Genomic DNA, 16,216 nt, shown 5'->3' on the forward strand with positions numbered 1-16,216 from the left:
TTAAATTCTTCAAATTAGAAGTTTTTAAATGTGTTGTCATTTGATCCCATGTGTGAGCAATGCTGGTGTGCAACTCAGAGACAGAGCCTGTGCCTGTGGAGAGCAAGGACTTCCCTGCAAGTGCAGATTTGGTACTGTTGGGATAGGTTAGCCATTTAGGGAAGTATCTGAACTCTGGCAATCTGCTCGTGTTTGCTCAGGATAGGTATGGAAACTGTATAATTCACACTCTCTGAGCCACCTTCTGGCAGCTTCTTCCTGTTTCCTGAATCTGTGATAAAATATGCTGAGGGTAGACAGTAGCTCTTTTTCCCTTTGTTCTTGTGCTGTGAGAAATTCTCTGGTGGCTGAACCTGGAACTTGAATAGCCTTTTAACATTTCTTCAGTTCTTTTAACTGATGTTACAACATAAGTGCATGGAATGGTAAAATGAGCATCTCCTTTTTATTCATGGAAATAGATATTATCAAGAATTATATACCATAGCCAGACATCTATTTTTATATAAGAGGTTAAATGCTGTAACTGCTATTCTGTTTAAATGTGGTCTTAGTTTGCCCTGTATTATTGAAGTATAAAATCAGTGGAATATTACTGTAGACATGAGTCCTGTTGTCTTGAGACAAAGGAAGAAAGTCAGATCTGTGAGAAATTACTTCAGTTTCAGAAAATTAAAATGAGCAAATGCAAGATGCTGTTTAAAACTGTGAAGTCTCGTGTTCAATTGGGGTAGATACGACTGCAAACATAGACCTGGGTTAGTAGTGCTGAGTGTGTCTGTTTGAAACATCTGTGACAGTGTAGCTGTAAATAGATGCTTTAGGCATGCAGTAGCTTTCCATCACTGGTAATACTATGAATTTTATTTTCTTCATCATAAACTATATATTGGCTAAGTCAGAAAAACTGAAGTAGAAGGGGGAGCTCCGATTAAAACACAAAAATTTTATTCTGCTAATTAAAAACACCCCACCAGAATTCCAACTGAAAGCAGAATGGAGAAGGAGTTAAAACTGAAATTGCTGTGACAGTTGCATTGGGTATCTAATCTTGTAGCCTTTCCTTTTTGCCAGGCTATGGGTCTTTATACATGAAAATTTATAAATGAAAATTTAAAATTCTCTTTTACAAACACATCACTGGGATAGCCTGAATGCTAAAAATTTATGGGAGCTCAAGGGAAAACAGGGAAAATTCATGGAAGAGAAATCCATTGAAGTTTAGTAAATAGATAGAAATCATATATGACTTAAGATGACTCTGAGCTAAAAATAGTTGAGAGCTGTAAAGGTATTATATATAGCAGCTCTTGCCTAACCATCTGCTTATCACTGCTGTTGGAGACAAAGTAGTGACTGGATAGACATTTGGCTTTACTCTGTATGAGAAAAAGAGGCTTGAAGTTAATAAAATGTAATGTAATTGATTTGCATTTAAATTCAATGAGGAAGAAATTTTCAAAATGAATAGTCAATTAACATGCAGAGGGAATCGAGCGTTATGTGTGCGCTGGTGACACCCGCTCGTGTGACTGTGCAGTGATAGCAAGTCCCTTTTGCTTTGTAAATGTAGTGCATCATCTCGGTATCTGGAGCACAGAAGATCTCTAGAAAGAAAACGCTTGATGAAGTATTTGGTTAAGTGGGACGGGATAATAGAATGACTTTTTCACTTCGTAGGCAGTCTTTGATTTTATGCTTGAACAGTGAGCATAGTTTGGAAAGTAAATGGTCTCATGTACTTGCAGGAAATCATAAACAGAGTGTTGCAAAACAAATCCCTGATGAACAAGAATAATCAAAGCAGAATACCTGGGTATTCCTTTTATCACAAAGTTGAGTAAAGGAAGCCAAAAGAAAGCCATATAGAGGGTAAACTGCTGTTATATTTCAGCATTGCGTTGACAGGTTAATGGTAGGTTTGGAGTAACAGTGTGAAGACTCGGAAATAATTCAAATGCATTTTAAATCTATAAAATTTGTAAGTTAATAAGATGCGTGGAGAAGAAGCAGCTGATGCGTAGTGGTGATATGGGAAAAGTTGTACTTCAATGGCTTAACCTTTCATGAGAATAAATTTGTGACTTTGAAAGAGTGAAAAAGTGTGAATCAGACTGGTCTGAATTTTTACTGCGCTATGAGCTGTAGGAACTGCAAAACCTGTGATCAGGGCTGCATCTAGGTGAAAAATGAAAGTGGAGCAAGTCTAAAGGTTATTTGTCAGTGGTCACAGGAAAAGCAAGGACCCTTAGGAAAAGAACAAACAACTCCCTCGATTTTTACATGGTGATAAGGACATTTAATGCTAAAGTGTTAATGAAAAGGATGTTCGTATTGAGAAAGTAAGAGTAACTAAAGGGCTGAGATTTTAAATGTGAATGGAGACCAGACCAAACTTCCTTTGTATTTACAGTTAGTAATGTAAGCATAGGCCAGGCAGAACAGAGAAAACTTTGGAAATTAAATGCAGCATATTGTTTATCAGTGCATGTACTGGCCTACTAAGACCTTCTGAGCACAGCAAGAGTAGAAGGCGAAATGGCAATCAAATAAACAAAATTGTACATGATGTGATCATAGTTCTGCTTGAGTTACATGTATTAGAATAAAAAAGTAAACTGGGCTACCATTATACTGTTAAATCAAGGCAATTGTGGCCAGCTATCCTGTCTGAAAGTAGCTGGATATAAATAGAAGCAGTTAGAAAGTAATTGAACTCGGATGACTCTTTTAATAAAGTTTCTGTATTTTAAATAAAGGGTATTACAGTAGGTATACTGTAATTAAAAAGAAAGGGTAAATTTTAATATTTATATTGCAGGTTTTGTTTCCTGTGCCTGGAGACAGAACAGCAGTACAACAGAAAGGGGCTGTTCACTGTTCTTCTGAGAGCTTTTAAAAATGCAGTTCCTAATGCATTTAAAACACTTTCAATACTTCCAGTTAAAACTTCCAAGCCAAGTACACTGAAATGTGTGTAAGTCTTCTTACTCAGAACACTTAAATATAGACTGAATATACAGTGAGAATGTCAAAACTATACAGGAGTATGGAATCTCTGCTTACCAAACTCAGTGTCAACTACAAAGCAGACTTTGGAAAGCACCTAGGAAAAAATTGTGAGATGTTTCTAAGTGCTGGTATCTGCAGTTTTGTCAGGGTGCCCAAGCACTGGGAGAAAATTTCTGTCTGCCTTAAAGTAATCCTGGGGAGAGAGGGTCATTCTTGGTTAGGTGATGCTCACAGAGCAGGAACTGGTTCAGAATTGCTCTGAAAGACCATCTGCAATTAGACCAAACAGCAGAAGGAGACCATGAAAATAAACAATGTCCTGTATGGAAGGCTGGAACAAAAACGAGTGGTGTCTTTTTGCTGCAAATCACTATTTTGAGAACTGTCAGGATGTCAAGGTGCTATCACAGAGGTAGAGTAGTGAAACATTTCAACACCTGTAGCATCTCAGACAGTTTCTTTAGGAAATAGTTGTTTTCCTGCTGGCTGTGCAGAGAGACCTGACTTGGTGTAATACAATTTTATTATTATGTCACAGTCTTGGTACAGCCACATGAGCATTGAAAAGAGCTGGAGCTCTGAGAAATAACTGCCAGTCAACAAGCAACATAAGGGAAGACATTTACAGCTGGATACGATGATCTTAAGGGTCTTTTCCAACCTAAATACTTTTGTGGTAGGAGGCTGCTGCTGTATTTAAGTTCAAGTTTAAGGCAGACATTGTTTTATAAGCTAGTCCATTACTTTGTAGAGCCCCTTGCATGTGCAAACACATCTGGTTATGTGGTGACTGGTGCTATGATGGAAGGCAGGATCAGCTGATGTGGCAAGGGGGTGCCTGTAGTTCTGGGAGCATGAAAATGCACTTGGTGGTAAGAAGGCACAGCAGGGCCACAGCGTAGCTGCATTTTTTTTCTTCGTAGATATTGAGGTAGTTCTGGGTTCCCTCCTTGCCCCAGTCTGTCCAGATCATGTTTTAAGCATTTAAAGCTGTAATTCCGATCAACCCTTCAGGTGTCCCTCTGTTAGTTTACTGCTGTCACTGAGTAGTATTTGAATCCTTTGGCCAACTCGGCAATGGCCCTAAATTAATCTGGGAGTAACCATCTCAGAACTGCAAAGAGTTTGCAGCTCTCACAAAAGTTGTGGTCCACTTTTCAAAGGGGTTTGAGCCCAGCAGGTTCCTGCTACACATGGTTTGCAAGTGGTCTGCTCAGTGCGTGTATAGTTGGAATTTGCCTCGTGCACCCCTTTTCCAAACTCTCTGGTGTTCATCAGAGTTTGTAATTATGACTGACTTCTGAGGCTTGTGGAGCTGATGCTGTAATTTTGCATATAAAAAACTACATTAATTGGTGCATTTCAAATCCATGCCCTTGACTGAAAATCATCTGAGATAAAAGTGTTCTAAACAGTCTTTCATACAAAATCCACTTTACAGTGTTCTTCAGAGGGCAGCATGTTTGTAGTCACTGCTCCAAAAGTAAATCAGACAGAGCAGTAATTCCCAGTGTAGTCTACAAAAAGGAGCAAACTGGTTTATCTTGGGACGTTTAAGAAAAAGTAAAGGAAGGAGCACTGCTTTTTGCATCAACTTTCTTTTCATCTCCAACCTGGTACAGGGTCATTAAGTGCTTGATGCCCCCTTACAATCACAGCCTACCTATAGGAAAAAGCATTGTCTTTTTATGCTGGATATTTTCTGTATATTGAAATAATAACTTCTTTAGGAAATAAAGAATATTTTTCCTATTTATATAAAACTATATTCTAGCTGTGGGTAAGAGATTAAATAATATTGGAGTCTATGCTGCTACAGTTATCATTTTGATAAATGGTTACTGTAGTCAAGTTAGTGTAATTAGTTTTATAATAAGCTTTTCAAGAACCTGTGTGACTTAATGTATTTCGAAGATGTTAGTCACATGTTTTGGTAATCCTGCAGAGGAGATGTTCTTTGGATAACAGGAAACCTAATTAGCAATTGAATGGTTATTATAATTCAGAGTGGGACTTAAGGTGATAAAATGGAGTGGGTAGGTGGGATGGTACAGATGTAGAGGGATGGCCAATAAATGAGGTTAAATGGGACATAGAAGTTATTTCTTGCATAGTTTGGTTTTAATTTTCTTGCTAAGTTAGTTACATCAGACAACAGTTACTTTATTGACTACGTATTTGTAGCATTTATTGACTGCATATGAGTCAATAAAGTTCGTTCAGTAAAGGTGTTTAGTTAAAGCTACTGTCTATTCAGGATAAATGCAATTTGTAATGATGTTACAGTAATTGATCATTTTTTGCATTTTTCTAATAACAACTGTGTTAAAGTGTAAAATGTAGGTTATTGTTCCAAGGGGCTGTGGTACCACCTTACAAAGTTCACATCTTCACCTTTGGTTCTGGCCATGTGACCCCATGGAGCACATTATCCTTTAACGTAACTCTCAGGAAACATTGATTCATCTGGAACCATCTGAAAAGAAAAGAGGAAAAGATGATATTTGCAACTCTGACCTATTTGTAGATTATTTCAGAGTACAGTTCCACAAATAGTTGTGTTGATGGTTGACCAAGGTATTTGTGACAGATAATTGGGGTGGGTGCTGCCTGGTCTGTGTAGGTTAGCTGGGACTGGGTAAGGTTGCAGATTCTGCCTGCCTGTTTCTTCCAGTTATTTGCAGTTCCACTTTTTCACAGCTGGGATCCTTCTGTCTTCTCGCAGTTTTTCAGGATTTCCAGTCTGTCTCTCTCCAGCCAGCATCCACTCACTTTGCTGAGGTGGCTGCTCTCCTTACCTGTAGTTCATGTTCAGCATTACCCTTAACCTGCCGTCATTGCACCTCCACCAGGATTTTTGTTCTCAGGCAAACACTTCTCTATGCCAAATTCCAATTTCTTACACCAAAATATGGAGGTAGAAAAGCTCCTTGAAGAAATAGATGTGTCTTAAGCAGTAAGAAGGGTTTAAAATAATTTCCATATTTGTGCACAGAAATGACTAATTATTTTGACTGAGAATTCAGGGGAGAGACAGTAGGGTGGGAATATCAGTCTGAGACAGATGCTTCAATGTATAATTTCAGCACAAACTCTAATTTGGCTAAGATACAAGAAACTGAAAGCACTTTGAGTGTTTTAGGCTTTAAGGAGAAGAAATTTGATACAGTGGTTACTTTGCTAGTCACTGTCATCTATCTTGCTGGTTTGACCTATTTCTGTATTTTGTGGTTTTAGAGAAAGAGTAAGACAATGTTAAGCTTTTATTTGTTTTCACACATCCTACTATTTAAGTACCAATTCAGTTTACCCACCCATTACTTTTTTTCCTTCCAGAAAGAAGTAGAAATAACTTTCCATAAAAAGATTCTTTTCAAAAATCTTTTTTCCCTCTTACACGAGGATAGGTTTGTCTTGCCTAGTGAACCCATCTATTTTAAGGAAGAAAAGTAGCATATTGAACTGTCCATTCCAGTTCTTTGCTTGTTACAATTTTGAGTAAAACATCTCCCTTGCTAGTTTGCTAGCTTTTAAAACCTGATGATAATTTTTTCCTACTATAGTGCTTTTTTTTCTTGCTATCCTTTTATAGACAAGTAGTCTCATTCTGACAGACTGCATTTTGGCCATGTGTAATACAATCTTCGTATGTCAGAGACAGCTGAAATCTCAGAGTAATTCCAGTAACATTTATTTATTTTTATTGGCATTTAAGCTTTTATTGCAGCTTTAAGCTGCTTCTTGTTATATATTATTTCATGTAACATCTTCATAATGTCTTTTGGTGGAGGTTATTTCTAGCATTTGAAAGTATTGCTTATTTTGATGTCATGTAGAATCAGAAAAATTCAATGCTGTTTCCATAAAACTAATTTCTTTCTAATGTACTTCTGCAAAGCTCGGTATGTGTGGGAAGAGCTGCTGGCGTACTCTACATGTGATAGACTGGTGAATGTAATGTGTTAACTGAAATTCATTCCTAATTTAGTAATACTACTTTGTTAGGAAGTGATATACTTTCTATGTGAAGATAATCCAAAGTCCTGTTAATCTCGTGTCTGTGCAGATTCTGTTCTTTTCAGAGGTGCCTTTTTTTTTTTGTCTCGGACACATACTTTTGTAAGGGATTAGATTCTGTTTGCATAAATAGCTTCTGCTTTCAATTTTTAAAAATGTGCTCATGCCACTGCTCTGCAGAGAATTTAAGAACTGCTATTTTGTAACACAGAGATCCACCAATTTTATATGTTAGGTCATCTTGTGAATATTCTTTTCTTTTGAGATGTTCACTTAAGTGATGCCATAGGTGATTACAATGTACAAACTGTTGGGTTTTTTTGCCACTGAAATGATGTGGTCTGGAATGTAGTGTTGATGAGAAGATAACAGTGTAATGATCAGGATGGCAAACACAAGAGCTTCTTCAGGATACTTTTCATGTAATTATCTGTGAAAAATGCAAAACTAGAAGAGGTCTGAAGCGTAATCTCTGCTAATGACCAGAGATTGTGTGTGTGCATGCTTAGCGTATGGATGCAGTAATTGGTTAGAAATTTAACATGGTCCTCATAGAAGGTGATGATGCAGGATAGACCTCAAACCACTTTGCTGTGGAAGGCAGAGTTACAGGTACAGGGTCAGATCAGACTCAACTTTTGTCAACCTGATTGAGTCTTCACGGATGTGGGATTTAGAAAGAGGCTTGAGAAGAACAATTTTGGCCATCAGTTTCATATCTGTACTAGGACAGACCAGCATCAAGTTTGTGCTGAACTGCTGTTTGCTGTATGTCAGCAGTGGCTCCGAGTGGTTTCTGAGCCATTTCAGGAGAAACAGGTTCAGAAATACGGCAGACTTGGCTGTTGTCTTATGTAAAGTCACAGATATTTTAATACAGTTATATAACTCTAGAAAATCATTAGGTCAATGAAAGCAGAATTTCAAAATTAAATATTTTGGAATGAGATATGGGATAGCTGAGTATACATTTTCTCAGACTAGGTAAATGATGTACAATCTTATACTCTCAAATCACTTATTAATGTAATTGATACCAATGTGTTTCAACTTGTTTTCTTTCCCAGAAAATGTTCTGATTTACATTGAATGTGATTGCTGGTAAGTTTTTTCAAGTAATAGCTGCTGGGCATTGGCAAAGATGCCAAAACGAGAGACAACAGAAAACATTGTCTGACTTTCTGATCTACAGATTTATTTCTGTCTTGCAATATACAAGTTACCTCACTTTCACTATAAACAGAGAAGTATACATTGTTTTCCTTGGATAAAGAATTGGTTTAATGTGAACTCTAGAAAGCATTTCAGTCCTGTTGTGTAGAAGAAGGTTATCCAGGGATTTGGAGTTCGGAGTTCTTCTCAGTTAATTAAAATTAAAGAGCAGAAATAATTTTATCACCACATATCTAATTATAAAATACATTTGACAATGCATTTCATAATTCATTAGTTATAATGACTTTCACTACTTGTTTTCTTGTGTCTCTTCAAATATCTTCTGAAGTTTGAACACCCTAACACACAACTGTCTTGTGAATTCATTTGCTTACACATTTAGTGTGTGATACAGAAAATCACTTAGAAACTACCAAGAAAGATACTCTGCATTGGAAACCTAAATTAGTATTCCACATTCTTGATTAATTTATAGCGTACTGTTCTTTCCTTATGTAGGGCACTTTTAAAATTGGTAATTTCTTCTTAAAAAAATTTTTACTCTTTATATGTCCTATTGCATTTTTCTTCATTTTCAGTGTAATAATTTAAATGTTTTATTGATATCTTTGTCTTTTTCTCAACAGTTTTCAGTATCTTGTTAATGTGATGGCGTAAGCTAGTAAAGCATTTGGATTGCATCATGGATATCACCAACATGATTGGTATTATTTGAGGCACAGGAAGAGTCTGCTGTGTGAAATGCCAGAAGTTTATATTTCTTTTAGTTTTGCAATGGTGAGTTTTTTACATTTGCACTAAATAACCCATAACTTTGTATCTTGTCATGTAAGATATATTTCTTTAGAAAGCAGCATATCAGCAAATCAGTAAAGACTTCTTTTACATACGCCTTCTAATGTCTGTTGAGTGCAGCAGAAATTACTAACCAAAGCATGTGTTTGAATTTGGTTTAGTTTATTTTATTGGTATCAGTTTGAAGTGTCAGATACTCATCCTTCATGTGTTCTAGCTTTAAATAGAACAACTTAGGAGAAGTGGAATATGTAAATAAAACCTTTCATGTTTGGGTTCAAGTCCAAATGCAGTTACTCTGCAGAAGGTATTGGGCTTCTGTGCAAAAAAGGAGAATATACAGACAAGTTTATCCATGTGTAAAATAGGTATAAAAACAAATATGGACAACATGCAGTGTTTTTCTCTCTCTTCAAGTCAGCTGCTGATGTTTTACCCATTTGCCCTTCGATATATTATTCATATTTTCTCTTAAGGCATTGGACAGCTCACACTTTCTTACTTTTAAATGGACAGAGTGGAAGTTGATGCTGTAGCAGTTCTTCAGATGTATTTCCAGGAGTACAAACAGCGCATCTTTCCAGGCACAGCTGGAGGGTTGTAGCAGGACAAATAAAACAGTTTTGAGAACATTTGAAACTTGCACTTCGTAATTGTCTTTTCTTTGTTACACAAAATGATGTTCTGTCTTACACAGCTGTGTACAGAACTATAGCAGTTACACAGAATTATGTGCTTTCTCCTACAGTCGTGTCCAGAACTACATCAAGCAACACTTTGAGGATATGTTGCTTTCATTGAGAAATACCACTTGCATTATGATTTCTTAAACATACAATATAGTAGTTACTGTTAATTGCCAAATGGTTAAGAGTGTGCTGGTCTTGTCCTATTCTCTCTTTTTTGTTCTAGGACCGTATGACACTTAAATAGTAGATTTGTGAGAATTTATGTTCTTTTTTTCCCCTCCTTTTCTGAAAATGAAAAATACCTATTGAAACAGTTTTCTGCATTTATCATTTTCAACCTTTCTAGGTAACGTGGGAAAGGTTTGATTCCATATTTAAAATTTTTATCTTCACATCATATGTCAGTTGAACAGGTTTGTGTAATCTGGAATTTCGGTAGATGAATAAAGGAAGGTATGACATTATGCACAAATGTGAATCTATTCATTAGCATGGCTATTATGGCAGATCTGTGGTGATTCGCAGTTTGACACATTGAATTTTTAAAGATTAAATGAATAGAAGGATAAGACTGAGCTGCTTTCTCTTAAAAATGTTATTTTGAGATTGTTGAGTACTCCCACATTTCACCTTGAAATGTGAAATACAGACACTCTGAAACAGGATCTTCTAAACTCATCTTTGAGTCTGGATTTACTTAAATCTGATGTAGGTGATGATTCATCTCACCAACTGTATGAAAATTTTAAAACTGGAGGAGACTTGGGAAACAGCCTTCTAGTACCTCAGAGATCACTGACAGAGCCAGGCTTTCTGTTGTCGTAAGTGATGCGAAAACAGGGTAGGCCCCACTTGGGTCTAAGAGTTATTATTTTCACTGTAAGGACAATTAAACACTAGAACAAATTGCCCAGAGAAGTTGTGGAATATCTGTACTCAGTGTTTTTCAAGACTCATCTGGACAATGTCCCATGTAACTAAATCTGACTTTAGTCCTGATGTTCATTTAACCACAAGGTTGGACAGGATTGCCTCCCAAAGTCCTTTCCAAGTGGATTGATTTTATGATTCTGATTCAGAAAATTTTTTTTATTTTTACCATTAATGACTGTATTTTTTATTGGTGTGCTTAATTTTTTTTTTAATTCCCTGTTAAATTAGGATTGCAGTTGTTATTCATGAGTGATTTGGTCTTGCTTTAAGCAACAAGTGATCAAGCAAATATGATTTTAATGGTTTACTTCTTAGTATGTGAAACCATGTAATGTGAATCTGTGGGATATTAAGAATGTGATCTAATACCTCTTGAACAGACAAGTAATGCCAACACATTATAACCTAAGTACAATACATGAAAATAGTGTATTTTAGTAACTGGAGCTCAAGTGAACATTCCAGCTTTACATAAGGCATAAATATGAACAACACACACAGAAGTACTAAAGCTAGAACAACCACAAATACCAAGTCAGCTACTTGGTAGCTGAGATGGAAAACTTTTAATGACCTAAAGAAATACCACAGAAAGAAGCTGTGTGAATACATTGTGTGGGCTTACTCGGGTTTACATTGGTACGTTTGTGTCAAAATATTCTTTACATTTTCTGTGTCTGTAGGTGGGTTTTAAATATTTTCTCTGACTATTCTGTTTACATTTTTTTGAAGGTTTCCCAATGAGTGGATCATGATGGACATACTTTAGGGACTCGCCATAGTATGGCTGCTTCTCGATCTACTCGTGTTACAAGATCTACAGTGGGCTTAAATGGTTTGGATGAAAACTTTTGTGGTAGAACATTAAGGAACCGTAGTATTGCTCATCCAGAGGAAGTTTCACCCCATCCTCCAATACGATCAAGGTCACCAAAGAAGAGGCCAGAGCCTGTGCAAACTCAGAAGGGCAGTAACGGTGGAAGAACTACTGATTTGAAACAACAGAGTGCTCGGGAATCATGGGTGAGCCCTAGAAAGAGAGGGTTGTCTACTTCAGAAAAAGATAATGTTGATAAACAAACTGTGGAAAATAGTGAAAAAAAACAAGCAGAACCTGTTTCACCAGTTTTGAAAAGAATTAAGCGCTGTCTACGTTCAGAGGCACCCAACAGCTCTGAAGAAGATTTGCCTCCTAAAGCAGAGAAGGAGTCATTGGAGCATAAAAGCTTAGTGTCGGACAATGATGCCGTCTCCACGGGGACTAAACGAGCTTGTCGATGTCTTATATTGGATGATTGTGAGAAAAGGGAAGTTAAAAAGGTGAATATCTGTGCAGAAGGATTTAATAATTCTGCAGTAGTTGAAGAGGTTGCAGGTTATCAGACTGTCAATGGAGTTGGTGAGAGAGACTCAAATTCTCTTAACTGTGATGACTGTCAGCTTGATGGGAACACAAAGCAAAACAGTGCTGGTTCCCACATGCCCAAGGACAAAACAGTAGCAGAAAATGGAAACTCACTTGCTCATTCTTCGTTGTTGCTTAATAGCAGCAAAGAGGAGAGTGTCGTAGACCATTATGTGCCTTGCACAAACTCTCAAGAACAGGTAAAGTTAGAGGACCACAAAATAATAAATGACTGTTTGCCTGAGGAGCATAGTAATCAGGCATATGAGCCAGCTACAGGGTCCTTTTCTGAAATCCAGCCATCTTTGTTAAGGGATTCGGAGGAGGAGGTGGATGTTGTGGGAGATAGTAGTGCCTCTAAGGAACAGTGTGCTGAAAACTCCAATAGCAACCCGAATACTCATCATGACAGTGCATCAATCTCAGGTGAACCTGAACCACATTCTTCAGTGCTGAACTGTGTTCCAGCTCAAATGACATCTGTGTTGGAACTTCAGGAACACAGATACACGTTGAGAACTTCACCACGAAGGGCTGCCCCTCTCAGAAGTAGCCCTCCTAAAAATAACTCTCCATGTAGAGAAAACGGACAGGTTGAGGAAAATAATCTTAGTCCTACTGAAAAGAATGTACCTGTAGGTATTAATAATATCAATGGATCTCCCAAAAAGTCTGAAGAAATTAAACAGACTGAAAAAGAGAAAAATTCTCACACAGGGGATCATGGGAGTGATGGACTAAGAAAGCCGCTTTCTGAGGCTAGGCTTGTTGCTGGATATGTACCATCTGCCAAAGAGAGTGCCAACATCCACACTGCAGAGGAGGATGAGGAAGAGCCTGATGTGTATTACTTTGAATCAGATCATGTGGCATTGAAACACAACAAAGAGTATGTGTAACTATGGTAACCATGAATTCTGCTTTTGTTTCTTACAAAAATACACAAATCATTAAGTATTTAAAGTACTTCCACAAAAATTTAAGTGCTTTATAATTTTCATACTCTTCAGTCTTCATTTTTCTTCCTTGTTTCTACCTTAAACTAAATTAAACTCTGTGTAATATGCAGTATGGTACAGCAATGTGGTTTATACATTTCTAGCTATAGGATTTTTTTTTAGCCAGAACTTGTTATTTTGGGGAGATTTTTGTTTGTTTAAAAATACATATTTTATCTCTTTTATCTTAAAAACTAGCTGGAAAGAAAACAAAAGGAATTATAACCTTTAATTAGATTTCAGTTATTTATCAGCAAAATTTATCCAACTGGCACTGCAGATACAGCTTATGGAGTTATCACTCTGCTGTACATAGAATTTAAAGTTAGATACTGTTTTCAGAGTGTCGTGGGAAAGACTCAGCATTATTGTGTTAAGGAAGAATTGATCAAATGCAGCAATTTCAGAACTTTTTCCAGAGTAAATTATGTCTACATTGCTATTTATATTAATGAAATGTAAATATAGACATGTTCAAATTATTATTAGAAAAGATATAACTTGGTTTTATGTTTATTATTAGAATGTCTGTAAGTAGGACTGTGATAGTTACATATTTGTGGTAACTGTGAAAGGGATTTTTGAAACAAAAGGGTAATTGTCTCACTGAAGAAAGTTTGTATGGAGAAAATTTGTCATCAAGTAATAGATCAGGACACAGTTTTTATTTCACAGTCTTTGTAATGCTGTTTTGAATTCTATGTTTTGCTGTTTAGTAGGTGTTGTATTTTGTTGTGAGTTCTGAAAGGCCAAATGCAGATAATCTGCAGTTTTTTGCTTCATAAGAAGAGTTGAGCCCTGGCAGTTTCTGTAAATGGTTACAGCACAATTGCTATGAATATGGGGTCCAAGACACAGATGATTGTTTAATCCAGCATGACTGGGATTTTGACATTAGAGTTGCATTATTGTTATAATTAAATTTTTTTCAGTATTGGATATGAATAAATCATTTTAATGAGAAAATTCTGAATTTGAGCATGGTTTAGACTAACCATGATTTCAAAATAATGAGCAAATACCTGCAACTTCAGCCATCAGTCCAAAGTGGACCCTTTTCATGATAGATAGAAAGCAGATTACTGTTCCCTAAATTATAAATGGGAAAAATGAACTGTTGCCTTTCGACTTGTTTGGATGGTTTTGTATCTGTATGTAATATGACTTTATCTGATGTTAGTAGACAGATACATTAGTAATGTGCTGTGAGAGGTTTATTAGGAAAAGAACTACAAATATAATATCAGATTTTTAGATGTAGCTTCAATTTTTACTTCTTTCAAATTAAATGTCTGAAATACACAATATTTGAAAAATTAAAATCCTCAATTGAATGTAAATGCTGTAAAAATAAGTAATTTTTTTTTCTATTCTTAAACACAGACTTAAATTATCCTTGAAAATTTCAGGAGTGTGTCCTAGTATTTGCTTTTGAATATACACGATTTTGGAGATGTGGGTAGTTGTTGTTCAGATTGGCAGCCTGTTTGTGAGAGCTTGTTGGGGAGTTTTTGAAATTGCAGGTAGGACTTACTACTAATTTGCTGCCTGAATGAAAAATTCCAAAAGAAATAGCTTACTGTTTTTATCTTATTATATATTTTACTGATTTTTCATGGCCAAATAAAAGAACTATTTTCTAGATCAAGAATAGTTTCTGCTTCTCCAAGGGAAGCATGCTGTGGAGAGAGCATTACTCGTATTTTTTCTTGGTTTAAAAAATTTTTGATAGAACTGAAAAGTTACAGGCAATCTTTTTTTGTTGTTTGTATTTGCAAGAAAATAAATCTAGTCTTCTGGTGGTTCCACAAGGTAATAGGATCCTTGTGAGGAACTTAAATCAATGTTTTAATACGTGAGTGTAGTTGTCATTTTTGCAAAACTTTATAGGTCAAGAGTTCATCAGGTGCAGTGGAATTTATCCCTTTTCAAATTAAAAAATAGGAAAGTTCATCAGAGGATACTCTTAATTCATATGTTACAGTTTTTGAATAGTGTCTTAATTATACCCCTGTTTAATCTCATTTAGTGCTTATTCTGTAAAATGTTAAGCTAAAAATAGCAAAAAGAAAAGACAGTTTTTGCAGAAATGCAGTCCCTGATTAGTCAGATGCAAAGAATTCCAGTTCCCATGCTATTCATGTAGGTTTAGCTTAAGGCAAAACCTGATCCCTTTGCCTCTGCTATGTCTGGCTGAGTATTGCTGGTGTTCTGTTTATCAGAGGTTCCACTGGTACAGAGCTTTGTTTTTCTGTCCTTCTTCAGTTTGGGATTATTATGGTTGATTTTCTTCTCTGGTTTATCTCTGTTCTCTTTTAAAAGCCAATTCAAAGAGACATCAGCATCTTGTCTAGGCTGAGGAGGCAGATTGCTCCAAGAAACCTTTAGTAGCATTCATTGAATGTTCCACAGCAGAGTAAAGTCATACTCCTGTGTGTCATAGAAGCAATTTGATACAGCTGTACATTATTTCTTGTTACTTTACATAGCTTGATGACATACACATTCATATGGTTGTTTTCCCTCTCCAAGGAATTATTGTGGCATTGACAAAATATGAGTATACCAAAACCTTGAGCTGTTGATAAGACTTTGTACAAGGAAAACAACTAAGTATATTGTGGTATTTCTGTATGAGTTTTGTTCCCTTTTGAATACTGACATGTTTAAACAACATTCATATATGAATATTTCTGGGAAAACTGGATCATATAATGGGAAAAATAATCATCACAGATTACGGAATTATTATTATTCAGAGAGAAAGCTGAAATGAGGGATGTTCCCACAACCTCTTTATTAAAAATGATCTCTCCTACAAAGACGGATATGAGATCTCTAAACAGAAACTTCATTGCAACGTAGACATTCTTGTGGATAATAACAGACTGATCTAGGGGGTTGTGTAGTGTTAAAGCATTGTTAATGTTAATTTTTCTGTTGCTACACATAATTGGAATTTCTGTGTATTGTAATTCCTCTCAGAAAAGTATGGCTTTGGTGCATATTTGAGAATTTAGCTTCTTTGTTCTAGCTCAGAACTGCTTGCATTTTCTCTTGAGATACTTTCTTCAAGACTGAACTTGTAGATTTAAATCTTACACTGCTGAATTTTATATGCTGTGCTTCATATTTTGCATATGCCTTTCCTCAGGAGTTTCTCATATCTGCTGTATCTTTTTGTAGTGTAA

At 36.2% G+C, this 16,216-nt stretch overlaps 1 protein-coding gene across 3 annotated transcripts in view; it reads left to right on the forward strand.

The window, feature by feature from the left end:
- Positions 1-16,216, forward strand: part of ZZZ3 (zinc finger ZZ-type containing 3) — a 56,432-nt gene that overhangs the window by 12,379 nt on the left and 27,837 nt on the right. For all 3 annotated transcript variants that reach the window (XM_071564728.1, XM_071564726.1, XM_071564727.1), the window contains exons 2-3: positions 8,832-8,982; positions 11,355-12,916. In XM_071564728.1, the coding sequence (XP_071420829.1) occupies positions 11,406-12,916 (1,511 nt within the window). In that variant the 5' untranslated portion in view covers positions 8,832-8,982; positions 11,355-11,405. The remainder of the gene's footprint in view (positions 1-8,831; positions 8,983-11,354; positions 12,917-16,216) is intronic.

The sequence above is a fragment of the Pithys albifrons genome, chromosome 10 (genome assembly GCF_047495875.1).
Source record: "Pithys albifrons albifrons isolate INPA30051 chromosome 10, PitAlb_v1, whole genome shotgun sequence".
Taxonomy (NCBI): domain Eukaryota; kingdom Metazoa; phylum Chordata; class Aves; order Passeriformes; family Thamnophilidae; genus Pithys; species Pithys albifrons.